Raw genomic sequence first — 26,496 nt, forward strand, 5'->3', positions numbered from 1 at the left:
CTTATGAAAATTTTGCTTACAATTTTAAATTGATTGAAGTTTTAAGCAAAGACATTACATAGCTTAACATAGCACCATCTATAATATAATATAATTGCAATAACTCGAATATTATTATTCTTTATATGCATATAATTCTATTATCTAGATTTAAATATATTTTAATTTATATAACTTAAATAATTATATATTATATATTAATAAAATATTTGTAAAAAATATATTTATAATATGAAATGATAACGTGAAATATTAATCAAATTAAAGGTTCATCGCGCTAAAATTAAAGTTAAATAAATATAATTTGTTCAAGATAAGAATAAAATAACAAATTTAAAATGCCTTGTGAAATGATAACTTTACAACTTGGTCAATGTGGCAATCAAAGTAAGTAATTGTATAATTCATAATTTTATAAAAATATTTTTATATAATATTTTATAAAATGTTTTTTTTTATCGATATATTATTATCAAATAAAATATTTTTAATTATTTCTAATATTTATTATTTCACTAATTTATTTTAATAAAATAATCTTTGATATATTTAATATTTTTTATTAAAATATTTAAAAATTATTTAGAAAATATTTAGAATTGTAATATTCATTATAAAAATAGAAAACTAAAGTTTTGTTTTAAGAATATATTTATAAAATATATTATAATATTTTATTATTATTTTAGAAAAATAAAAAAAATGAAATAATTATTATTTTCAGTTGGATTTGAGTTCTGGAAAAAGTTATGCGCAGAACATGGTATTAGTCCAGAAGGTATTTTAGAAGATTATGCAACAGAAGGAACTGATAGAAAAGATGTATTTTTTTATCAATCAGATGATGAACATTATATACCAAGAGCAGTATTATTAGATTTAGAACCTAGAGTAATTCATACAATTATGAATTCTCCATATTCAAAGGTATTTATTATTATATTTCTATAAATTTATTTAATATTATTTAATTTCATGTTTTTATTAAAATATATATTTACTATAAACATTATTTTTTACAAGTTATATAATCCGGAGAATATTTATTTATCAAAACATGGAGGTGGTGCTGGAAATAATTGGGCATCTGGTTATCATCAAGGAGAGAAATTACAAGAAGAAATTTTTGATATTTTAGATAGAGAAGCAGATGGAAGTGATAGTTTAGAGGTATGCACAATTATTTTATTTAAATTGATTGACTTAATTTATAATATTATTTTTATTTACAGGGATTTGTTTTATGTCATTCTATTGCAGGTGGAACAGGTTCAGGTATGGGTTCATTTATGCTAGAATCTCTTGCAGATAGATTTCCAAAAAAATTAATTGAAACATATAGTGTTTTTCCAAATCAAGATGAAATAAGGTATTGAAATTATATTATATAATTAAAATAATACATTTAATGTACATTTAATTTTAATAACAACATACAAAATATAATGAGAAAATTTTTTTCAGTGATGTAGTAGTACAACCATATAATTCTTTATTAACTTTAAAAAGGCTGACACAATGTGCTGATTGTGTTGTTGTTTTAGATAACACAGCACTTAATAGAATAGCATCAGATAGACTTCATATTCAAAATCCTAGCTTTACACAAATTAATAAACTTGTTTCTACAATAATGTCTGTTAGTACCACCACACTTCGGTAGTGTATCATTTACATTTATTTTGTTTGAAAAGTTACATTGACTTTTAAAAGTTATTCAATTTTTAATTAATTTACATGTAATATTAGGTATCCTTCTTATATGAACAATGATTTAGTTGGTTTAATTGCACCATTAATACCAACACCAAGATTACATTTTCTTATGACTGGTTATACTCCTCTTACTACAGATCAAGAAGTAAATATTTCATAAATACATAACATAATTTTTTATTTTAAAATAAATATTTTATAATAAAATTAAAAATTAGAAGAAGATATAGTTGATAAAACATTTTGAAAAATTTTGTTGATTTCTAATGCATAATTAATTAATGATTAATAGGGAGCTTCTGTAAGAAAAACTTCTGTATTAGATGTAATGAGACGTTTATTACAACCAAAAAATATGATGGTTTCTACAGCATTAGATAGAAATGCATCTCATTGTTATATATCCATTTTAAATATCATTCAAGTAAGTTTTATTCATTCAAAATATTAAAATCAAGAATAAAAGTTAATATTAAATTAATAAAAAAAATAATTTATAATTAATTTAAATTATTATAGATATATAAAATAATAATTTAATAAGTACAATGTTTTAGGGTGAAGTTGATCCAACTCAAGTTCATAAATCTTTGCAAAGAATCAGAGAAAGGAAACTTGCACAATTTATACCTTGGGGTCCTGCTAGCATACAAGTAGCTCTTTCAAGAAAATCGCCATATATCCAAACAGCACACAGAGTATCTGGTTTAATGTTAGCTAATCATACTAATATATCATCAGTAAGATATAAAAATATTTTTATATTAAAAACACTGAATTATTTTAATTATTAAATATAAGTTTTTAAAATTGTTTAATAATTATTATATTTACGTATGAGATAATTGTTAAATATTAAATGTTATAGTTATAATATTATATATACACATTTCAGTTATTTGATCGTGCCTTACAACAGTATGATAAATTACGAAAACGAGAAGCATTCTTAGAACAATTTCGTAAAGAAAAAATGTTTGAAGATAATTTAAATGAATTGGACAATTCTAGAGAAGTTGTTGAATATTTGGTAAAAGAATATCAAGCAGCCACACGAGTTGATTATTTATCCTGGAATCCTAGCAAGACAGAAACATAAAATATTTTATATTTTTAATGAGATCATTAATACAAGTAAAAAATTAATTTGATAAATATTTATTTCATTACTTTAATTCATTATAAATCATTCGTAAAATCTACTAAAAATTATTTTGTCTAGAATTGAAATTATATGGAAAAAAATAAGTTTTAATATTATATAGTAAAATAATTTTTTTAATATTCTGTAACAATTTAAAATTTTTTTAATTTTTGGATTCTAAATTCAATTCTAACTTTCGTGCATACAATGGAGGTAATGTAGCAATTGTAATAAATCCTGTATGACCAGGTAAAGAACGAGCATGCGTTACCGTTAGCAATTTTGTTTGTTCTTGTTTTTCATTTTTATTTTGTTGTTCTATATCTTCATCTTTATGCTAAATAATTTAAAAACATTATATTAGTATTTTTAAAGTTTAATATTATTTAAAATATAAAATATAGATATAAATAAAGAACATATTATTTACACTATAATATAATTCTTTTTTATGAAAATTAAATGAAAAATAATTTAATAAATGAAGATTTCACTTATGCTCTATCATATATAAATTTCATATATTGTATTTATTATATATACCTCATGTTTTAAGCATTCCAATTCCAATATAGAAAGATTTCTATATTGTACATTTACTTCTCTTTGTAAACATTCATATGTATTCAATTCAATAAATTCTTTTGATATCAATTTTGCACAAGTACGTTGAACTTGCTCAATGCAAGGAGAAAAAGAACATAATTTTCCACCTAAAAATAAAATAAAATTAAAAACATCATTTATTTACAATTAATTATATTTATTATATTAATAATATAATTTATTAATAATATATTAATAAATTAACATTATAAAATATATTAATAAATTAAAATAAATATAAAAAATAAATATTAAAATAATATTATAATTTATACCTGATTTTTTTAAAGTACATACTGCATGATCTATTGCTAACCATGGACATGGAAGATCTAAAAAAATTGCATCCACTTTGTTTTCTAATTGTTTTCCAAATCCTTCCATACAAACATCTTTATAATTTGAAGTTACAAATTTATCAAGTCCATGTCTTTTAAACTCTGCTTGAGCAACATTTACACGTTCCTCATGAAAATCAAATGTATAAAGATGGCCATGGGGACGAATTGCACGAATAAGAGCATGAGAAAGAGATCCACTTCCAGTACCTAATGAAGTAATGAAATATAAAAAAAAATTAATAATAAATAAGATAATAGTAAAAACTTTAATATAATTTAATGTATTACAGATAATATTAACAAAATTTTATTATATAATTTAATATTTTTAAAATTAAAGCAAACAAATATTTGGTAAATAAATGACAATAATATTTGTTTCAACCTGTTTCAATAATTATACTTCCTGGTGCTAAATCCATTAAATACATAATTAAACTTATATCAGGACTATAAATAATTTGTGTTCTATGTGGAACTGTTAATGTCCAAAGTTCTGGTGTTGGTTGTAATACATATACCCATCCTCGAGAAAGTTGTATCTTAGTTCCATATTTTTGTCCCACAAGAGAAAATACTTTGAGTGCTCCATAAATTGTTTGAAAAATGTTATCAACCATTTTACCTTTTTTATTGAATATTTTTGGTTTGATTTCTAAAGAATGCATATTATTAGGTCCTAAATATAAAATTACCACATCTCCTTCTTCTATGAATTCTTTTACTTTATTAAAACTCATTTTGATAAAAATATAAAAGATTTATTTTTATTTAATAATATAATAATTTATGTTCCACTTTATATTATATGATGTTATTAATTTATTTATTTAATATATTATATAATATATATATATAAATATTATTATATTATATTAATTTTTAAAATAATATAATTTTTAAATTATATGTCAATTTAATATTTTCATAATTATATAAAAATTTCATTATTTGCTATTAATATAATAATTAATATTATAATATAATTATAATAATATAATTAATAGAAATTATTGTTTTATATTATATTATTGTTATACATTTATATTTTATACGCATTGTTTTATACATAAATTTTTATGTATAAAATTTTATACAATATAAATTTGAATTTTTTTTAATATGTTTTTTTAATATATTTTACGATGTTATATTGTTTTAATATTCTGCAACATTTTAAATAAATTTTAATTATTGTTTCAAATTTAAAATTATATCATTTTCTCATACCCGTGTTCAAATTTACATATAAATTTATCAAAATAAAAACTGTAAGTACTATATCAATAAGTATATCAATAGGTATAGAATATATATGTATAAAATATATATTTTTTATTATGTGCAGCTGTCATTTTTCTCTTATTATTATAATAAAAAATTAATATACAAATACAATACAATACAAATACACACACAAAAATACTCACAAAAATAAATTATATAATATATAAACATACATACATAAATTATTAATATATAATATAATGTATAATATATAATTTTGCACAAAATCAAATTGTATTATTTGTTTTATAAATTTTTTAAAAATATAATAAATGATTATATAATTAAATAAATGTGAAAATAATATTTATAATGATAATCTTTACTTTGTTTTATTTATCCATATATTAAATAATTATATATAATTTTTTAAATTTTTAAATTGTATTTATGTATCATTGATTTATATATTTTTGAAAAATAAAAAATAATATATTATAGTAATTAAAAATATTTATTTATAAAAATAATATAAAAAGAAAATCAACAAAAACGATATTCAATTTTTATGAAATGAAAACGTGACTTAATAAAAGTGACACATTTGCACAGATCCGTGACCCATGGGACTACTAACAGAGCTTCTAAAAGTTTAAAAATAGTTAAATATTTGGTAATGAAATACCGAATAGTTTATCGTGAATTGCAGCTTGAAAATTGTTTATATATAAATATTTATTATTAAAATTAATACGTGATTCTTACATCTTAGTCATAATAATTTCAAAATATGGCTTCAAAAGTTACACTATCTCAAGCTTTGGGTACAGATGGAAGTGATTTTAATCATAGACAAAAAATTGCTAGTCACTATCAAATCAGGTAATTAAAACATAATAAAAATAATATATAAGATTTTTTTTTTCATTTTAAAAATTATTTGATATTAATATTTTAGAAATTAATATCAATAAAGTGATGAAAGAACAATGATTAAAAATAAAATATTTTTATTAGAATTTAATTAAAAAATTAAAATATATATTTTTTTTAGTGCAACAAATAAATCAAGACTGAAATATTGTATATTTTTTCATTATCTTCTTTTCTTTGTTATGCTTGCCAAATTACAAGCTGATATTTTAGATCATTTGGATATATTCATTTTGGAAATTGAAGAATTGCAAGTACCACAGGTATATAATTTTTAATATGATTTTTAATATAAAATATTGAATTAATATCTTTTTTTCTTATAGCCTCTATGGTGGGAATATATTTGGTGTACAAGTTTAATTTTAAATTTTCTTGCATTATCTGCTATTAAAAAAAATAAAATTAAAACATTAAAACAATATATGATAGGTATCATTCTATTAGGATATGGTCCATTACTTTATGCACTTATTTATTATTTTAAGGATGTTTGGAAATATTTAACTATTGGTAAAACAGATGAAATTCATTTTTGGCAGGTATAAATTTAAATAAAATAATTGGAAATAAATAAATTATTCTATATTATTAAAATATTAAATTTTTTAATATAAAATATTATTCAAAATTATAAAAATTTATTTTTAGGATCTACCATATGGATTGTTATGGTATGCATTTATTCTGTTAGCATCACAAGTTCATTCTTTTTCTTTGTTTTTTTCTTGGAATCTTTTAATAGCATGGAAAACACGAGGAAGTAAAAAAGCAGATTAATGTAATTATAAAATTTATTTGAATTTTGATCATATCTGTAAATATCATTAATAATACAATTATTCTTTAAAAAAATTAAAACTGTGAAAATATTGTTAACATGCAAATATGTATATATAAATATATGCAAATGAATGGATTATATATTTTAAAACAATTTATTTTTTATTTTGGTTTTATAAATAATTTTAATAATAATTAATGTTAAAAAAAATAAAAATGATAAATTTATATACTAAATAAAACAAATTATATAACAAAAATAAAATAAAATTTCAAATAAATTAACTTTTTTTGTATGCTTATAATAATTACCTAAATGATCCAAATATAATATTTATTGTTATTTCATTAATCTAATATATTATTAATCTAATAGCAAAGAATGTTTTTAAAAAATTATCAATTTACTTTGTTTAATTATTTAATAAAATTTAAATAAATATAAAAAATAAAATGCTATCATGCAAGTTTGATTTTTGTTTAATAATATTAATATAAGTTAGAAACAAAATTTTATTTGAGATCATATATACATACATAAATACAAAATGTTAAGAAAAAAAAATTCATAATTTATAATAAACTAGTAATATATAATAAATTCCCTAGATCCTAAAAGATATTTTTGCACTTGTCTATCGATCGTCTTTAGTAGAACTTATACGCATATATGTATAGGTATCTATATCACTTTCTGTGACTTCATGTCTTATGATCATTTCTATCTTGTTTGACATAATTTTTTCATTTTTTATCATATTGTAATAAATCGTGTGGTGAGTATATGTAATAAATAAAACGTAAAATAGTTATTTTAATAAATTACTATATAAAAAAATGAATAACAAAAAGTAAATATTCAATAAAGAAAATTAATTCCAAATATAATTAAATAGTATCCATTATGATTATATAAATCAGATAATATTTTCTACTAAAAGATAATTCTTATTAAAAAATAACCAATAATATTGTTATTAACTATTGTACTAACATTATTATATAATATTATATTATTTATTTTTTTTTAATTTTTATTAGTTTTATATTCAATTTTTATTTTATAGTTATTCTCAAAAACTTAGTAAGACAAATGACTGTTAAAAATAACAATTATTATTTTATAATATAATAAATTATATTAAATAAATTAATATTAATAATTGATGTAATGTTAATATTATAATATTAATATAGTTATATTATAATGGTATAATAAATATAATTAAAAAATATATAATATAATAATAATAAGGTAAAAATATATATTATTTAATATATTTTGTTATTTTATTTCTTAATTATAATCTTATTAAGATATCTATTTCTCTTATTTTAATTTATTGTTTTATTTTCCAAACGTTAAAATTTTAAAACTTTGGTAAGTTAAATTTTCTTTAAATTTTTCAGTAGTCAATTATTCTTTTATTATTATTTATTATTATTTTATAGTTTTTATTTTTTTTTATTATTTTTAATTTATTTAAATTGAAAAATTGAATTATTTATATTATATAGATAGATTATGTTAAAAGTCGTAATTTATATATTGTGATATATGTACATATGTTATGACACAATATGTAATGGTTTTTTTTATTTTTCTTAGATTTTTTTAATAAAGTAATTTTGAGATATAAAAAAATTACTTTCTTATATATCATATTTCATTTTTAAATATTTTTTAAGAATAATAAGAAAATATATAATAATTAAGAAAATAATTTTTGTAGTTTTAATAAATAAGTTATATCATATACTGAATAAATATCATATATTTAATTATTTTAATTATTTAGTTTTGATTTTTACATTATTAAAGTTATTTTTTATAAATATTAAATGTAGAATAATTTAATAAGAATTTTACTATATATGTTATATATAAGATAATATTTTTAATACAAACTTACAGGAATATTTAATTCCAAAATGTTTTCTAATCATATGAAAACACTTGTACAACTTGCTGTACAACAACAACAGCAACATCAACGTGGTATGGCAACTCTTAAAGCCATTTCTATAAGATTAAAATCTGTAAAAAATATTCAGAAAATTACTCAATCAATGAAAATGGTATCTGCTGCTAAATATAATAGAGCAGAAAGAGATTTAAAACAAGCAAGACCTCTTGGTGTTGGCACAAAAATCTTTTATGAACAAGCTGAAATTCAAGCTCCGCCAGAAGATGAAAAAAAACTTGTAGTAGCAATAACAAGTGATCGTGGATTGTGTGGTGCTGTACATACTGGAGTTTCTCGTAATATTAGAGATTCTCTTTTAGCAGATCCCAAAGAACGTGAAAATACAAAAATTATATGTGTTGGTGAAAAATCACGAGCAATTTTGTCACGATTGTTTGCTAATAATATATTATTTGTTGCATCTGAAGTTGGTCGTAAACCACCTACATTTAATGATGCTGCCAAAGTAGCAATTGAAATCATGAACAGTGGGTATGTATTATTATTAATTTAATACAAAATATCAAATTAATTTTCAAATTAATATATTTTATATATTAGTAATTAGTAAATTAGTATATTTATTATTAGTATACATAATTATATTGTATATTTATAATATTATACATATATAATATTTAATAAATTAATATTTACAGATATAGTTTTGGTTCTGGTCGTATTGTTTATAATAGATTCAAATCTGTGGTATCATATAGCGTTGACCAATTACCTCTTTTTGATAAAAATGCAATAGTTAGTGCACCAAAATTATCTTTATATGATTCTTTGGATGAAAATGTAATTCAAAGCTACTTAGAATTTTCTCTAACCTCTTTATTATTTTATTCAATGAAAGAAGGTGCTTGTAGTGAACAATCAAGTCGAATGACTGCTATGGATAATGCTAGTAAAAATGCAGGAGAGATGATAGATAAATTAACTCTGACATTCAATCGTACTCGACAAGCTGTAATTACTAGAGAATTGATTGAAATTATTTCTGGTGCTGCTGCTTTGGATTAAAAAAAAAAAATATTTATGAAAAAATTAATACATTATAGTGTTGTGAAGTAGAACACAATTATCGATCATTGGTGATTATACATTATTAAAAGAAAAAAATTCACAATTTCAAAATTAATTTGAATCAAATCCAATTAAATTATTCATTGGAATATTTATAATATTATAATTTACTATACTTTATAATATTATATTAAAACTGCCAAATAAAATGGATAATTCTATTAACTTTTGTATTATTATATTACATATATTATATTTATAAATTATTATATTAATAAAATTATAATATAAAATTAAATGTGAAAACATCAATTAATTGAAAATTCTTAAAATTTCAAATAACGTTTTCCTTTCCAAAATCTTTCGTTACTTTGTTAACAAATTTCGGAGTTATTAACAAAAAACACTGATTGTGAAGCATATAAATTAGTCGCATTGTTCGATGAACAAGTCTAAGCAACATATATTGAAGAAAATCTGTTGAACATAATATTTTTTTAATGAAAAAAAATTATCAAATTACATCTTATTCAAAAACAAAATAAATAAATAAATAATTACTAAAATTACTAAATAAATAAATTAATTACTATTAAGACATTTATATAGAATCCTTTCTTTTATCATCCTTTTCTTTCTTTCCTATATATATATATATATACTTATACAAATTTTTACTTTAATATTATAAATTTTCATAAAATCTTTTTGTAAATTACAAACTATATAAGTGAAAAAAGAAAAAGTATTATATACTTATAAATTATTTATATGAACTTTTAATCTAAATGTAAAATATTATAGTCTTATTTTACAAATTTATGTATTCGAAACTAAATTATATATTCGTATTAATATTTTATACATAATAATTCTTTTCTTAGTCACAATTAAAATGAATTTTATAAATATTTATAAATACTATATTAAATAATATTAAATAATGTTTACAAATAAATACTTATAATATAATAATATATATTTGAGCAATATTTGATACATTGAGGAACACAAACTTTGAAATATATGGTTATATGTTCAAATATAATCTCAAATTATAACAAATAGAAAATAATGGAAGAAATTCGAAAATCTCGTGTTATTCTTGAAGAATACGGTATACCAAATGTAAGCATTTTAAATAATATGCAATATATATATATATATATATATATATATATATATATTAGTTATAATTAAAATAAATAATTATTAATGATAATTTTATTTTTTAGGCTTCTGAATATACACATTATCAACCTCAACAGGATTGGAATTTACATAATTTTAAAAAAGTACACTTTTTAATTTGAATAGAAAATGTTATAATTATTGCATAATATATTGATTTATATTTTTAGGAATTTAGAATACAAGTTATGCGAGAATCTGAAGATAATAGAGAATTAGAATTTGATTTAATAGGTTATCCTGTTGGGTTTGCTAATGCATTTCGTAGAGTTCTTTTAAGTGAAGTACCAACCATGGCTATAGAAAAAGTTTATATTGTAAATAATACAAGTTTGATTCAAGATGAAGTTTTAGCTCATAGGTAATTTTTTATATTTAAAATTATCTCTTTGTTTAAAAATAACATATATTATTATTAAAGATTGGGTTTAATACCACTTCGAGCTGATCCAAGATTATTTGAATATCCTTCCTCTATTGCTAAAGATCAAGATGAAGTTAGTGATCAAGATACATTAAGATATGAACTTAAAATATCATGTACTTGGAATTCTCAAGCACCTAAAGATTCTCGAAGGACAAATGATATGTATAGAAATAGCAATGGTAAATATTTAATAATGGTAAATGGTAAATAGTTAAAAAAAATGGTAAAAATTTAAAAAGAAAAATAATTTTATTTATAGTATATAGTAGAGATATTAAATGGGTTCCTATTGGACATCAAGCAGAACTTTATCCTCGAGGAACAGAACAATTAGGTGTTTTAGAAAATGATATTTTAATATGTAAAATGCGTCCAGGACAAGAAATTCATGCTTTTATGCATGCAGTTAAAGGAATTGGGAAAGATCATGCTAAATTTTCTCCTGTAGGTAAGTATTAGATATTTACTAAAGTATATATTATCAAATTTTATAATATAAATTATTTTATAATTTATATTATATATGATATTTTTGAATTTAATATTGTATATATATATATACATATGTAATATACATATATATATATTACATATGTATATGTAATATAATATATGATATATATATATATATATATATATATGTATGTATGTATGTATAATATTGTATATATTTTTTCTTTAGCTACAGCATCATACAGACTATTACCAGATATACAAATAATAAAACCAGTAAAAGGAGAAATGGCAGATCGTTTAAAAAATTGTTTTAGCATAGGTGTTATAGAAGTAATTGAGAATAAATCTGGTGATCCAGATTCTCGTGAAGCTAGAGTAAAAAATCCTCGCTATGATAGTTGTTCTAGAAATGTATTTCAGCATGAGGATCTCAAAGGATGTATACGATTAAGTAGAATAAGAAATCATATTATCTGTAAGTTGAAATATTGTGTCTAAAAATATTATTTATTTGAATATTATATATATTAATAGTGTTTTTTCTTTTATAGTTACTATTGAATCAGTGGGAACATTATTACCATCTGTATTATTTGTAGAAGCAATTAAGATACTTAAAGGAAAGTGTAAAACATTTTTAGAAGAACTTGAACATATTGAAAAATAATTAGAATTGATATTATTTTTAATTGTAATAATAAATAAATAATTACATATAATATATAATTTTAAATAATTTTAGATAATTACAATTTTTATTATACCAATGTTTATAATATAATTTAATAAAAAATAAATGTAAATATATATAAAATCTATAAAAATTTTAACATTATTAAAAAATTTAAATTTTAAATACTAACTTTTTCATATATAATATTATTTATATGTATAATTATAAAATAATTATAAAATAATATATTTTTTTGTTTCTTGTACTCCATGATATTTAGATAATTTTAATTATTCATTGATATATTTGAGGTTATCAGTTATTTAATTTAAGTTATTTTATACATAATTTAAAATTGTATGATTATTATAAGCTTAATACATATAATTTGCAAATTATTATAATTATTTATAAATTATTTTAAACATTATATAAAAATAATTAAAATTTGATTCTTTATTAAATTGTTAATATATATTTTTATCATTATTAAATTAAAAAAAATATTTTTAAAAATATATTTAATTAGTAATATATATAAGTTAATTTTATTTTACATGTATCAATTATATCTTTTATTTCTATAATAAAATATATAATAATTCAAGTTAAAGAATAGATAGTACAAAATAATAATTTACTTCCATGTTTATCGTGATGCGATACCATAGACTTCTTGCACTAAACTTTTATTACAAGTAAAATTTTATATTTTTCTATCATCATTTTAAGTTTTGTTTTTACAATTACGGATAATGGGATTAGGAATTTTTCGATGGAAGATATTATTGATTATTCTGTCAGTTTTACTTTTTTGGCAATCCTCGAAAATATGGTTGAATTTTACACAAGGAAAATTTGGCATAAAAGGTAAAAATCCATGTTCACAAATATTATAAAATTAATTTTTTAAGATATTTTTAGTTTTAATTAATATATAATTAATTAATTATTATTTTATTAGTATGTTAATTTAAAAATTTAATAATTATAATTTTCAATTCTAAATGCCATATAAATCATTATTATTATATAACTATAAATTATATATATTAAATAAGTAGTTAATCGATATGTAAAACTTATATTGATATAAATAATTTTCATAATTATAATAATAAATTATATATTAAAATTAATGAAATAAATTTTATAAAAATAAAGTATTATTATTATACATATAAATATTTAATTTTCATGTCAATGGCTTAAAAATGAAAATAAAAATAATTATGTAACTTTCTCGATTTTCTTGGATATCTGCTAAGTTTTGTATAGCACAGCTTCAGGACAATCAACCAGTAACATTAAGCCAAAAAGAAGAGAAGAATGCACAAAAGGTACACATAGCTATTTATTATGAAGCACTATGTCCAGATTCACGCAGTTTTTTCATAAAACAGTTATTACCAACATATCACAGAATTCCAGATAATGTACGAATAGAATTTATACCATATGGAAAAGCTATGGTAAGATACTTTAAATAAAAAAAAAAGAAAATTTTAAACAATATATTTCTTAAATATTATGTATTATTATACATTAGTATAATATAATAATAATATATATAATAATTAAATAATTTTAATAATATTCTATCATAATATGTCATTATTATATGTCATCTATTATATTTTTCATTTTTCATTTCAATAACAATAGATTAGTGTATCTTACTTATTTAAATATTTTCATATTCAAATATTTTTAAATTAAATTAAAAGATTATTTATTATTTTTAAAGATAAAAATAAATATATATTTAGAATTATTCATCTAAATTAAATTTTTTATAGACATTGAAAACAGAAGATGGATATGAATTTAAATGTCAACATGGACCTATTGAATGTGCAGCAAATATTATTCATGCATGTTCTATAGACATTTTAAAGAATTCTTCCATTAAATTAGAATATCTATCTTGTATGATTAAAAATAATATGATACCAAAAAGAATCATGGAAACCTGTGCAAAAAAAATGAATATAGATTATAATCCTATATTTAAGTGTTATAATGAAGAAAAAGGTAAAGAACTTTTGGCTGAATATGGAAAATTAACAAATGTTTTAATACCAAGAATTTCTTTCATACCAACTGTTATAATAAATGGGGTAAGTTTCTTTAAATCAATTTCAAAATACATTTATTTAAAGTAAATTATTAAAAAGAAATTTTAATTCTATACTGTAATAAATATGGATTTACAGAGTTCAGAGAACCAGGCAAGGATATTAAAAAATTTACTACAAGAAGTATGCTTACATTTTAAGATTATTCCAGAAGGTTGTATACTATAAAAATATGCAAAGAATTTACAAAACATTAAATTTTCCTGACAAAATTGCATGAAATATAATATTTTTTACATAAATTTTTATGTATTTAATGAATGTAAAGATTTTTAAAAAATGACTTTTACCTTTTATTAAAAAAGAAGTTTTTATTATTAAAACAAAGAAATATTAATTTAATGAAATTGAAGAATAAATACATTTATATTAATATATAATTAATAGAAATTATAAAATTTAGTAGAAATATTATTATTTAAAAATTTTAATAGAAAAATAGAAAATTTAAATCAAAATTTTCTTTTATAAAATTTAACTTTTATATTCTACTAATAGTAAATTAATGTATTTATTGTTTTTATATTATTTTATATTATTTATATTAATGATATACATGAATATATTTAAAATTTGTACAAAATATAATATTTTAATTTAAAATCCTATCATTATGCAAAATAGTAGTAACACTAGACTATTTAAGTTAAAATCTATATGATATTTAAAAAAAATTTTTTGAGAAATTAAAGAATTATTATTTTTGTAATATAAGTAATAATTTATCGACTTTTTAATGTATGGGAACAATTTATTAACTTAATAACACTTTATACAAACTGTATCGCTTCGTCATGCACGATAAATGAAATATGCCTTTGAAATATGGCGGAAAATATCTCACATAAAATAGAAATAATAATCGTACAATCTCAAATATAGGATAAAGAAATATGTAGCAAAAATTTCTTTGTTAGCCGAATGAATAAATACATTTATTGGAATTATTTTTTAAAGATAAACATCAAAAATAAATAATGTCTTATCCACGTCACGACGGAGTTTTATAAATATCGCATTTTAATATTTTTTATGTAGTATCGAAGAAAAGATTGAGAACAAGAATGATATAGAATTTCTACTACTTTATTTGCGAGGAACAAATGTCTCAAGAAACAACTCTTAAAGAAATTAGAATGCATTTTTTTGATAAATTTCAGGCTTTTAGTTATTTTTTAAATACAATACTAATTTTTTTATTTTATTTTTTTTAACTCAATGTTGGCTCCTGACGCTTGCTGTAAAGAACTTTGAACAATAAAATTATAGTTTAGACTATGTATAACTTGCGACACGAATATAAAATTAATATTAAATATTGGAATATATTTTTTTAACTTAGACTTAAATACTAATTGTCAATGATCGATGAAACGAGCAATAACTTGTTTAAGCATTTAAATAGGGATGTTATTTGAATAAGTTCTATATCACCATTTACAAAAGGACTTTTGTCGTGATTCCTCTTTCTCTCTTTTTTGCATCTTTACAAAGTGAGAACATTTTCGCCGTAAATCTAAATTTTAATTTTATGTTCACAATAACGATAACAGCTATCAGAACGATCGCAAGTGAAGTAAAATAGTTGTAAGAGCTCTTTGTTGCGATTCGTATGCCTTAATATTTTTATAAAAGGCTTTCGAATCGATGAAACTTCGTAGATATGTTAACGCGAATCTTGATAGTGAATTATACACATACATTTTGTCGGCAAACTATTCCTAGATGCCATTGAAAATGACGATGAAGATAAAAATGGCTGAAACGAGAGGTCCATTGGTTAATGAAGGAAACGAATTGAGTAGTTGTGACCTAAAAATGAGGATACATTTATTTTGTCTTTTTATGATCAATGCGATCTAGGTCACCAGAAATACAAGTACTTCTCATTTTGTTCACTTCAATATTAAATAATAAAGGACTGTGGAGGAATTCTTTCTTCTTTTCTTCCTTTTTTTCGTAAATTAATTATATATAACTATATATACATATATATACGTATATATATTTATATATATGTATATATACGTATATATATTTATATATATGTATATATAATATATATTACATATATATTATGACTGAACCATCGACACGCATGTGTTTCCACTCTTCGGTGTCTGTTCTTAATATTTAAGTAACATTATCGTACGAATCGCACAAAATCACACCAGTTTTTCCGGTTTTAGTTGCTCATCTTGCGAGACTGGCACGCACCCCTGGGTGAAGGAAAATATAATGCACCGATCACTGTTGTGACTTGATTCCTTTTTTAATCCCTCATCCCTATTTCCCTGTGATTTCATTTATATTTCAACAAAAGTGGTGTCGACGTTGTATAACGCGCACGCGTTTTAAGGCTTTTTCAGTGGAGATAAGATACAAACGGGAGATTATAATGAAATTGAATACAGAACGCACTTGGTGAAATGTTTTATATGTTGCTGTTGTGTACTTGCGTATGTGTGTATATGTACGTGTATAATGTTGTATATTACATAAGATTTTTAAAGATATGACAAAATTAAAAAAGCATGTTTCATCAAAATTAAATCTGATGTAAATTAATTTCATAAATGTTCTACCTTTACACAAATATGTGGTCCAAGGTAATACTATGCATCTTTGAACTCTGAGAATTTTTCTTTAATCCTTATATTTTCCAGATACTAAAGAAATAGAATTATTCATGATGATACAATAAAGAATTTAATATGCATGGAATTATCAGCAAAAAACTTATTACTTTTTGAACTATGAAAAAAAAACCCAAACTGAATTTTTTTAACAAAATAAAATAAACGCTTAATATATACATTACTGATAAAATTTCTCACTAGAGCAAATATCATTGTTAACGTTATAAACAAATTTTTTTTTTTTGATTGAGGAACAATCAGACTAAATTTTTAATTTATCTTGATTAATATTCGAATCTACACAATATGTTATAATAATAATTTGTTAATTTTTCCTTTCTTTTAATACTTTTCCTCTCCTCCATTCACTAATTAATAATTTTTCTCAATATTTTAAAAAGTAGAATTTAGAAAAACTTGCATGTGAAAATCTTCAAAAGTATAGACAGAGAAGAAAAGGAAAAGATCAAAAAGAGAGGAAAGTAGAGAAACTTTTATCATCAACAAACGCATTTTTATACATTTTATACATATATATATATATATATATATATATATATATATATATAATATATTATATAATATATTTTTTAATTATATATAACATTTTTTAATTATATATTTTTTAATACGGAAATAAATTATCTTTTATGTAGATGGTATTTGTGTGTGCTGTATATTTTTTTGTATTCATGTATGTGCGCGAGTAATATGTATTTTTATGTTCATGTTGTGTAATTAAGTTTTGTGTATTTAGAGATAATGATTTTTAGTGGAATAACTCTTTTAATTAAACAATTGCCCTGTATTACTTATCGTTAATGATGATTAACGCGTGTTGGACGTTGATTTTTCGCGTTTTATAGACATCTTTGCGTCCAGATATAAGATTTTTTTCACTTTCTGGTCGATTCGTTTTTTGTTAACATTACATTTTTCTTTGTTTCTTGATTTATTTTAATACGTCAACACCACTCCAAGTTGCAAGTTTTTCCATTACACAGGTTGCATTCACTTTGATGTCATCATTGTGACGAATTCTAGACAAATAAAATGATTCTTAGAATTGTAATTTTTTAAATATATATTTTAAATTTAAAAATTATGCAAATATTTAAAATTTTAAATATTTAAAATTGAAAGTTTTAATTTGAATTTTTAAAATATTGATAACAATATTTTAATTCTAAAACTACATAATATATTTTGTTATTTAAATTAAAATTATTATATTTAATTATACAACCTTCATAATTAACTTGGCCATCACCATCAATGTCAGCCTCCCGAATCATTTCATCAACTTCTTCATCAGTGAGTTTCTCGCCAAGATTTGTCATAACATGTCTAAGTTCTGCTGCAGATATGAAACCATTTCCATCCTTATCAAATACTCTGAAGGCCTCCCTAATTTCTTCCTCACTATCAGTATCTTTCATTTTACGAGCCATCATAGTTAAGAATTCCGGAAAATCGATTGTGCCATTACCTACAATTCCAAGTATTTTTAGTTTTGATTTTTTCTGAAATCAGATTTTTTTCCCAATATTCTTAAGAAAGAGATAATTATATATATTATATAAGAATTATTTTTCTATTATGCAAGTATTTTAAACAAAATAAATTTAAAAATAATATTAAAATTATATGCAATCTATGAACGAATATAATGAATATAATGAATATAAAAATTGCATAATGAATAATATCAAAATGTAAATGTTAAATATTAAATATAAAATAAAATTATATAAAATACCATCTGCATCAACTTCATTAATCATATCTTGAAGCTCAGCTTCTGTGGGATTTTGACCTAGTGATCGCATAACTGTACCCAACTCTTTAGTTGTAATGGTACCATCTCCATCTTTATCAAATAGCGAAAATGCTTCCTTAAATTCTGCAATTTGTTCTTCCGTAAGTTGATCAGCCTTTAAATTAAAAAATTAAATTTTTAATTAAATATTAAATAAACCATTAATATATTAATTAATTAATTAATATATTAATTAAGTAGTAATATATTAATTAAGTATTATAATAATAATAAGTAATTAATATAGTATTATTAAAATCTAAGTTTTTTGCATATAAAAATTCTATTTTAATGAACATCATGAAAGTTTGATGTATTATAAAATAATTTTCTATTAATAATTCTTTTAATAATTTATTTAATTAGTATTTAAAATATCAATATATATAAGTATCAATATATAATTTACTTAAATATGATTATATTTTTCTTTTATAAAATGTTATATTCATTTGTATTGTACTTTTGAATAGAAAATCCTATATACAAATATAAAATTCCTATTATTTATATATTTGATTTTAATAAATTATTTCATTATAAATAAAAATTATGTAGTAATGAATATTAAAAATTTTAAATTAATTCATAACTTTTACAATAAAATATTCTTTTTATATCTTGAATATAAGTCAATTACATATAATTTATACTTTATATAAAAATATTAGGAATATTTAACTGTTTATTGAAAAGAAAATATATAATACATTATAAATTAAATTTTATAATTAAAATAAAAGTAAAAAAGTTTTATTAAAAATTTATGTTTAGTCGATTTAAAAGTTTGTTTATAAAATTTTAATATTTATATGCATATTTATATAAATAATTTAGATGAATTTAGATCGAAATAATATACATTTTAGGTTATGCGACAAAAGGCTCGTTGAACGTCTTTAAACATAAAACTATAATTATAAAATTATAATAAAAATGAAAATTTTATTTAAAATTCTACATATACTACATAAAATGTATTCTTATTTTTTGTGATTTGAAAATTTAGAAAATGAAATTACATAATTATAAAATATAATAAATATATTTATGTATAAATAAATATATTTATACATATATAACAATTTTCAACATTTTTTTAGTTAAATATATATACAATAAAATACAAATTAAAATCCTTAAATTTCAATTTTGAAGAAAAAATTTAAAACTCATTATGTGAGAAAACTAATTGTAGAACAAGTACGATGTATAAGAAATAGAGGAAATTAGCGCAACGGCAAGAGACCGCGAAAATCAATAGTGAAGTATTACTGTGTAATGGTTGATTGTCAAATACTATATACTATATAAAGAAAACAATGATCATCCATAAAAAAAAATAATAATTATACAAAAAAAATTTTGTAAGATTATTTTCTTTCATTACATAAATTTGTCCAAACAAAATTTTGTAAAAAAAAATAATGTGATATAAAATAAGACAAAAAAATAGATATATTTTAAAGTTTGTACTTTAACATGAAGATAAATTCCTTTTGAAATCATAATAAAATACATCTACAAATATATATATAATAATAACTGTTATATATATATATATATATGGCTTTTTATATATAATTATTTCATTAAATATGATTAAATTAAATTTTTTTAATATCAATTAATTTTTCAATTTTTAAATATACAAATGATAATAATTCATTATTCGAATTTACTATTAATAATTTAATATTAAATTGAAATTAGTGAAATATCCAAAGAAATTGACATTATCTCATGAGAGATTGATAATCTAAAGATAAGATATTAAGATTTTAAGTTGATAATTTGTAAATCTATAATTTCAAATAAATTTTTAACAACATTCAATTTACTGTTGCATTGATATTTAAAAAAATATATTATGGATAATATTGACTTTCAAAAGTTTTTACTGTACTTATAATAATGCTATATTTGAAGCAGAAGATTTAAAAATTTCGTTTCTTTTTTACATTAATGTTTTTTTAATGTTTTCATGAATATTTTTGAAACTTTTGCAATTTATGACATGTCCAGAAAGATTGGCAAAAACATACGTAGTCACCGGAGGAGAAATGGATCGATAGTCGGTCCATCGCCGCATACCGGCCATTACGAATGTAATATAATAGTGCGTTAGTAAATTGATACATAGGACAAGATATAAAATGATATAGAAATAGAAATCGAAACTTTTTAATCAAAAAAATATTACAAAAAAAAGTTTCATAATAAATGCGTATCGGTTGGGTTGCACGTGCACTCGACGCGTCAATGCGGCAAACGAAAACCAAGGCGAGGGTGAGGGCGAGGAGCCGCTAAACGACATCCGCATAAGCACACGCACCAGAAAAGAAAATATTGGACTTACCATTTTGGCTCGTTTTTACGTCTTGATACGTTTGACGATTTTAAATATTGTTCAGGCACTAAACACAAAGAATACTATTCACAATATCTCCAATGTGGAAAGAAAACTTATGTGCACGAAAGCACGGATAGACACGCAATACGACACAGCCGACGAGAAACGCACTCAGGACAGCAATGGAGTCCACCGTTCTCTCTCGGTGTACGAGCCTCTCTGCCGCTTGTCTCAGTCAAGTATCACTACGCCGCCCCTAACGGGCTACATGATGGTATCTCCCGATTGGTCGGCAATCTAGACGGGGGTTAAGGGGAGTTCACGCGGTGATGCGCTGCGCCGTTTCCTACGCGATCGACAGATAGTTCCGTGCGGCTTCTCCTCTGTGAAAACCCTGAAAAAACGACTAGTTTTTAATTGGACAAATGAGAAGAAGTAGGAATGATACAACGTCTAACGTACAGAATAGTCGTCATAGACAATCGTGCAAATCCGCTTTACATGTGGGGTGGGTGCGGTCGTGTTTACAGGACAAGTCCGGGCGAACTAACCAGGCCTGTGATTGGCCGACGCGCACCTGCAATGCGTCAGGCAGCCGCGCGGACTGTGCCGCCGCCGGCTACCGGGTCAAAGCCGGGCTTCCCTGCGAGAGATAGCTCGAATGCAATGAGCGCGTTTTTCGGGTGCGTTTAGCCCTACACTTTTTCTTTCTTTGTCTTTTTTCTCTTTTTTTTCTTTTTTTTATTCTCTACACTCTTTATCTATCTTTATTTTTACTTTATCCTAATTTTTTTTTTCCATTTTAATCTTCTCTTTTGCTTTTTTTTTTCTCTCTTTGCTTCTTTAAGATTTTTCATTAATTTCCTAGTTGTAAATAATGTCAATCAATACTAATGACAGCTATTAGAACGATATTATTTATTTACAATTAATTTTTATACAATTATAATCTTAATAATTTTTCATAATTTTTATCTAACTTTTGATTTAAATTATTTCTTAATGATAAAAAATCTGGACATAAATGATAGTAATTGGATAAAAAAAAGATTTAGGAAAAATAGTACAACTCTTTTTGATTCCGTTTTCTAGCTTGTCTTATAAATAATAGGTCATTATGGATTAATGCTTACAGTTTATACAAAATATTTTAAAATTGCATTCATGAAACAATGTTAGTTAATGAATACTAAAATCATTATATCCATTGTATATAGAAAAGTGAAATTGCTGCTCTTTATTGTTAAAATATTTTGTTATATATTTGTTTATAATACATTTAATAATAAATATATTTCTATATTCTAAGTTATTAAAAAAAGAAAATTACAATAATCTTTCAGTTATATAAATCTTTAATTTTTCTTATTTATAAAAAGTTTCTATATTATGTTTGATATAAAATTTTTAATTATAATTTTGTGTTATAATGAAAATTTTTGATTCTATTCCCAAGATAAGAAAAAAGAAAATATTTAAATAGTTTATTTTACATGGACCATCCCTTGTATTAACTTCAGCTTTAATGGTTGCAATGTTCTTTCATAGAGTCGGTCGATATTTTCTCAAATAAAAATAATGCGCAACTTTGAGTAAAAAAATATTATAATTACTTGAGCATCATTTTTAGGCTAAGAAACCAATATTAGATTAAAATCAATATTAGTGATACTTAAAATTCAACATTTAATCTATAACTATTTAAAAATTTGTTTTCATTTATAATATTTATTATTTAAATTAATATTATTAAATTATAATTTAATATTATTAAATTAAAGAATTAAAAAATTGAAAATCAAAACATGAAAAATATATACACTATTTATATATACTCTATTTTTATTACTGAATTATGCATAAAAATTATATGTCTCGTAATTGAAATACATAGAAATTTTATTTGGATTCGTAAAATTGTTACAAAAGTTAAAATGGATAAAGAAAAGAATGTGAGACTAACAATGACGAATAAATGATGTAATTAAAAAACTAGTATTTTATTTTATATGTATATAAAGACAGAAAATATTTTATATGTATATAAATTGAATCATATAATATAATATCACAGATGAAATTGATTTGCATTATTTATTTGTACTTTTCATTTGGATTATTTATTAATAAATTCATAGTGATATGTAATATATATGATTTTGATTTTGAGTAAATTATTATATTATAAAATATTATAAAATATTAATAATAAAATAAATTTAATGTAAATTTAAAATTCTTTGATATAAAATTTAATTTAATGTTGATATAGAAAATTGTTAATTTAAAGTTCGACATTTAATTCTAATAATAAAATATAATTTACATTTATTGTAAGTTATTTAATGTAATTAAATTTTCTTTTAATATTATTTATAAAAATTATGAATTTTACAAAAATAATGATAAAAAATAAAGACTGAATATTTCATTCAGGATAAAATTTTGATTTGCGGAATTGTATTAGTTGATTATACTGAATGTGATCATCGTATGACGTGTGAGAGAAAAATGTGAATGACGAGTCCATGATTCTATATGTATATAAAAAAAAAAGGAAATGTTCAATAAATTAATTGTTGCTGTTGCATTTGCAATTAAAAGATTCTAAATAATTGTCAATTAAAATTATTTCGTTTTTTATTTTTCTCTAAGTTTGTTCGTTAATTTTCGAAAATTAAAATTAAATTTTTTAAAATCATGACTAAAATATCTAATGTGTTCTATTACATTTTTAATTTTATTTCTTATATATTATGAAAATATAAATAAAAAAATATATTAATGATGTTATTTAAAAAATTCTAATAATGCTTTTAAATTTTATTTGCGGCAAAAAATTCTTCATTTCATATCAATATATTTTTAAATATTTTTTTATTATATTATCAAAATCAATTTAAATTTATTGCATGATTAATTCTTAGAATATCTTGTATATTCATATTATATGTAAATTAATTTTATCGTTGAAAATATAGTTTTTGGCAATAATAATCGGGTAATTATAAAACTTTTATAAACTTTCTATTTAAAAAATATTTGTTATGTAAATTGATAAATTTGTATATTTGTATTATTATTGAACATTTTCTAATTCAACAGTATTTTCTATTGCAAAAGTAGGTATTATAGATAATCTTCTGATTATATTATTCTTAAATACTATATTTATTATATTTTTCGATGTTTATCCAAATACGATAAATAAATAATTTTTGTTTAAAATTTCTAAATTAGTTACATTTTTATATTTATATTCTTAAAAATTTTTTAAATAATTATTTTTTTAATTAAGAAAAATAAAAAATCAATTTTAATTCTTACTTATAATTTTTAAAATAATTCGAAAATAATTTTATGTGGATATATAATTTTAATATAATAACATAAATTTGCTAGAATTTTTATTAAATATTACATTATATATTGTATTAATACTACGTTAATTTTGTTTATTATCTATTTTATCGTTTACTTTTATATTTAAGAATTATTAAGAAAAAAAATATAATTTTATAATTAAAAATATAATATTAAACTTTTTTATAACATAATATAATATATAATATATAATATATATATATAATATAAATATATAATATAATATTATATATATATAATATATATAATATAAATATATAATATAAATTTATATAACGATAAAATTTATAATGTAAATATAAATTAAATATAAATAAAATAAAATTTTGTAATTATATATTTTATAGCTAAAAAAAAAAAAAACAAATATATTGCATACAAGAATTAATTCTTTAAATATTGAAGTATATAACATATTGGCATATAATTTATTGCAAAATATAATGCAAATATATGTAACTCATAAGATTAAATTAATTGAAGGTAAATTTATATATGATTTTTATGGATTTTTGTGCTTTAGCATTTCTTTGTCTACTAATAAAAGTAATATAATATTAATCCATATAATATTCTTTTAATTATAATATAATATTAAATTAATATTTGCAACTATAAATATATGTTTAATATAAATTTTAATATAATTGTAATTATATATATTAGTTTTCTATCAAATTCTAATATTCACGATATCATATAATAAATGAATTTTCTTTATTGATTTGTAAATCATTTGTTTGCATATTTTTTGCATAGAATTCTTAATTCATTTAAAATTATGATATCACTTTAATATCGATATTCATAAATCTCGTTCATATCTAATAGATAATTAACAGTTTCGTTGGTGGCCGTGACCGATATGCGGTACGCCGTCGCACGATGTTCGCGATATCAATAATAAGCGATGAGCATGCGTGCGGCAAAAAAGAACGTTCACGTATGTACTTAACTACCTAACGGAAATGACAGTTCCTTCACGTCAATTTTTTGAAAGTATATCAAGGTCATCTTGGATTTGGAAATTACTATAAAAAAATATGTACAAAATACAAATATATGTATTATACAATATATATAACTACAAATTTTTCCTATGTAAATATCTGGAATAAAAAAATTATTTAGTGGAATAAAAATTTTTATTTATCAAAATTCTCTTATTAAAATTATGATAATTCATGTAATAAAAATGGTTTTCATAGTTTTATTTTTTAATCAAAATCTAAATAAATTATTTTAAAAAAATTTGTAACAAATAAATATATAATTTTATATTTTCTTGAAATAATAAATATTATAATTTAAGCAAATTAATAATATATGATATAAATATGCAATATTTTCTTTAGAAATAATATTTTATAACAAAAATAATTTAAATGTAATGAATTTAAAAAAATAATAAATTTATATGCTATAATTTATACATTTGATATAAAATATTATATTATTATATTATATTATATTATTAAAAAAGATTTATTCGAGTTATGCCATTCATTATTATTATTTAAAATACATATTTTTATTTTTTTTATTACATTTAAGTGTGTCATACCTTAAAAAACATCAAAATTTCTAACCTATAATTATGTGTATTTTATATATATTTTATTATATTACTAAATTTTTAATTCCAATACAATACAATTACAGCAAATTTG

At 20.4% G+C, this 26,496-nt stretch overlaps 7 protein-coding genes across 9 annotated transcripts; 5 read left to right on the forward strand and 2 right to left on the reverse strand.

The window, feature by feature from the left end:
- Positions 1-223: 223 nt before the first annotated feature.
- LOC122721086 (tubulin gamma-2 chain) lies at positions 224-2,867 on the forward strand. Its single transcript, XM_043948343.1, has 9 exons — positions 224-387; positions 725-927; positions 1,024-1,170; positions 1,233-1,369; positions 1,465-1,659; positions 1,750-1,861; positions 2,009-2,140; positions 2,274-2,456; positions 2,612-2,867. Exons 1-9 carry the CDS (start codon positions 339-341, stop codon positions 2,813-2,815), a joined length of 1,362 nt encoding a protein of 453 aa, XP_043804278.1. The 5' UTR covers positions 224-338; the 3' UTR covers positions 2,816-2,867.
- A 111-nt stretch (positions 2,868-2,978) lies between these two features.
- On the reverse strand, positions 2,979-5,093 carry LOC122721087 (tRNA (adenine(58)-N(1))-methyltransferase catalytic subunit TRMT61A). 2 transcript variants are annotated; one of them, XM_043948345.1, is made up of 5 exons: positions 5,038-5,093; positions 4,193-4,462; positions 3,742-4,014; positions 3,404-3,573; positions 2,979-3,197 (listed from the first exon to the last, which is right to left on the reverse strand). In XM_043948345.1, the coding sequence occupies exons 2-5, from the start codon at positions 4,425-4,427 to the stop codon at positions 3,024-3,026; spliced, it is 852 nt and encodes a 283-aa protein (XP_043804280.1). In that variant the 5' UTR covers positions 4,428-4,462; positions 5,038-5,093; the 3' UTR covers positions 2,979-3,023. The 2 variants fall into 2 exon arrangements, with proteins under 2 accessions (XP_043804280.1, XP_043804279.1); XM_043948344.1 differs by lacking the exon at positions 5,038-5,093 and having other exon boundaries at positions 4,193-4,632.
- Positions 5,094-5,606: 513 nt separating this feature from the next.
- On the forward strand, positions 5,607-6,854 carry LOC122720991 (protein jagunal). The gene is made up of 4 exons (XM_043948158.1): positions 5,607-5,916; positions 6,089-6,230; positions 6,294-6,509; positions 6,619-6,854. Exons 1-4 carry the CDS (start codon positions 5,825-5,827, stop codon positions 6,745-6,747), a joined length of 579 nt encoding a protein of 192 aa, XP_043804093.1. The 5' UTR covers positions 5,607-5,824; the 3' UTR covers positions 6,748-6,854.
- A 563-nt stretch (positions 6,855-7,417) lies between these two features.
- Positions 7,418-9,793, forward strand: LOC122720884 (ATP synthase subunit gamma, mitochondrial). Its single transcript, XM_043947936.1, has 3 exons — positions 7,418-7,526; positions 8,666-9,209; positions 9,377-9,793. Exons 2-3 carry the CDS (start codon positions 8,683-8,685, stop codon positions 9,741-9,743), a joined length of 894 nt encoding a protein of 297 aa, XP_043803871.1. The 5' UTR covers positions 7,418-7,526; positions 8,666-8,682; the 3' UTR covers positions 9,744-9,793.
- A 984-nt stretch (positions 9,794-10,777) lies between these two features.
- Positions 10,778-12,550, forward strand: LOC122720993 (DNA-directed RNA polymerases I and III subunit RPAC1). Its single transcript, XM_043948160.1, has 7 exons — positions 10,778-10,874; positions 10,982-11,041; positions 11,108-11,298; positions 11,359-11,543; positions 11,624-11,812; positions 12,047-12,295; positions 12,372-12,550. Exons 1-7 carry the CDS (start codon positions 10,821-10,823, stop codon positions 12,485-12,487), a joined length of 1,044 nt encoding a protein of 347 aa, XP_043804095.1. The 5' UTR covers positions 10,778-10,820; the 3' UTR covers positions 12,488-12,550.
- Positions 12,551-13,138: 588 nt separating this feature from the next.
- Positions 13,139-14,849, forward strand: LOC122720979 (gamma-interferon-inducible lysosomal thiol reductase-like). 2 transcript variants are annotated; one of them, XM_043948142.1, is made up of 4 exons: positions 13,139-13,363; positions 13,772-13,833; positions 14,293-14,613; positions 14,710-14,849. In XM_043948142.1, exons 1-4 carry the CDS (start codon positions 13,249-13,251, stop codon positions 14,797-14,799), a joined length of 588 nt encoding a protein of 195 aa, XP_043804077.1. In that variant the 5' UTR covers positions 13,139-13,248; the 3' UTR covers positions 14,800-14,849. The 2 variants fall into 2 exon arrangements, with proteins under 2 accessions (XP_043804077.1, XP_043804076.1); XM_043948141.1 differs by having other exon boundaries at positions 13,141-13,363; positions 13,772-13,965.
- Positions 14,850-15,361: 512 nt separating this feature from the next.
- On the reverse strand, positions 15,362-21,648 carry LOC122720829 (calmodulin). The gene is made up of 4 exons (XM_043947845.1): positions 21,449-21,648; positions 19,030-19,204; positions 18,517-18,759; positions 15,362-18,310 (listed from the first exon to the last, which is right to left on the reverse strand). Exons 1-4 carry the CDS (start codon positions 21,449-21,451, stop codon positions 18,282-18,284), a joined length of 450 nt encoding a protein of 149 aa, XP_043803780.1. The 5' UTR covers positions 21,452-21,648; the 3' UTR covers positions 15,362-18,281.
- Positions 21,649-26,496: the final 4,848 nt, after the last annotated feature.

The sequence above is a fragment of the Apis laboriosa genome, unplaced genomic scaffold (assembly GCF_014066325.1).
Source record: "Apis laboriosa isolate Shangri-la unplaced genomic scaffold, ASM1406632v1 scaffold13_cov153, whole genome shotgun sequence".
NCBI classification, from domain to species: Eukaryota; Metazoa; Arthropoda; class Insecta; order Hymenoptera; family Apidae; genus Apis; species Apis laboriosa.

Excerpts from the sequence above, each read along its gene's own strand:
- LOC122721086 (XM_043948343.1), top strand. The coding sequence starts at position 339 with ATGCCTTGTGAAATGATAACTTTACAACTTGGTCAATGTGGCAATCAA. Across the intron at positions 1,370-1,464 it reads CCAAATCAAGATGAAATAAG|TGATGTAGTAGTACAACCAT; the intron begins GTATTGAAATTA and ends AATTTTTTTCAG. Across the intron at positions 1,660-1,749 it reads GTTAGTACCACCACACTTCG|GTATCCTTCTTATATGAACA; the intron begins GTAGTGTATCAT and ends ATGTAATATTAG.
- LOC122721087 (XM_043948344.1), bottom strand. The coding sequence starts at position 4,547 with ATGAGTTTTAATAAAGTAAAAGAATTCATAGAAGAAGGAGATGTGGTA. Across the intron at positions 4,015-4,192 it reads AAGTATAATTATTGAAACAG|GTACTGGAAGTGGATCTCTT; the intron begins GTTGAAACAAAT and ends TTACTTCATTAG. Across the intron at positions 3,198-3,403 it reads TGGAATGCTTAAAACATGAG|CATAAAGATGAAGATATAGA; the intron begins GTATATATAATA and ends TAAATTATTTAG.
- LOC122720991 (XM_043948158.1), top strand. The coding sequence starts at position 5,825 with ATGGCTTCAAAAGTTACACTATCTCAAGCTTTGGGTACAGATGGAAGT. Across the intron at positions 6,231-6,293 it reads AAGAATTGCAAGTACCACAG|CCTCTATGGTGGGAATATAT; the intron begins GTATATAATTTT and ends TTTTTCTTATAG. Across the intron at positions 6,510-6,618 it reads ATGAAATTCATTTTTGGCAG|GATCTACCATATGGATTGTT; the intron begins GTATAAATTTAA and ends ATTTATTTTTAG.
- LOC122720884 (XM_043947936.1), top strand. The coding sequence starts at position 8,683 with ATGTTTTCTAATCATATGAAAACACTTGTACAACTTGCTGTACAACAA. Across the intron at positions 9,210-9,376 it reads ATTGAAATCATGAACAGTGG|ATATAGTTTTGGTTCTGGTC; the intron begins GTATGTATTATT and ends TAATATTTACAG.
- LOC122720993 (XM_043948160.1), top strand. The coding sequence starts at position 10,821 with ATGGAAGAAATTCGAAAATCTCGTGTTATTCTTGAAGAATACGGTATA. Across the intron at positions 11,813-12,046 it reads TGCTAAATTTTCTCCTGTAG|CTACAGCATCATACAGACTA; the intron begins GTAAGTATTAGA and ends TTTTTTCTTTAG. Across the intron at positions 12,296-12,371 it reads AATAAGAAATCATATTATCT|TTACTATTGAATCAGTGGGA; the intron begins GTAAGTTGAAAT and ends TTTCTTTTATAG.
- LOC122720979 (XM_043948141.1), top strand. The coding sequence starts at position 13,249 with ATGGGATTAGGAATTTTTCGATGGAAGATATTATTGATTATTCTGTCA. Across the intron at positions 13,966-14,292 it reads TACCATATGGAAAAGCTATG|ACATTGAAAACAGAAGATGG; the intron begins GTAAGATACTTT and ends AATTTTTTATAG. Across the intron at positions 14,614-14,709 it reads CAACTGTTATAATAAATGGG|AGTTCAGAGAACCAGGCAAG; the intron begins GTAAGTTTCTTT and ends ATGGATTTACAG.
- LOC122720829 (XM_043947845.1), bottom strand. Across the intron at positions 18,760-19,029 it reads TAATGAAGTTGATGCAGATG|GTAATGGCACAATCGATTTT; the intron begins GTATTTTATATA and ends TTGGAATTGTAG. Across the intron at positions 18,311-18,516 it reads TGGCCAAGTTAATTATGAAG|AATTCGTCACAATGATGACA; the intron begins GTTGTATAATTA and ends TTATTTGTCTAG.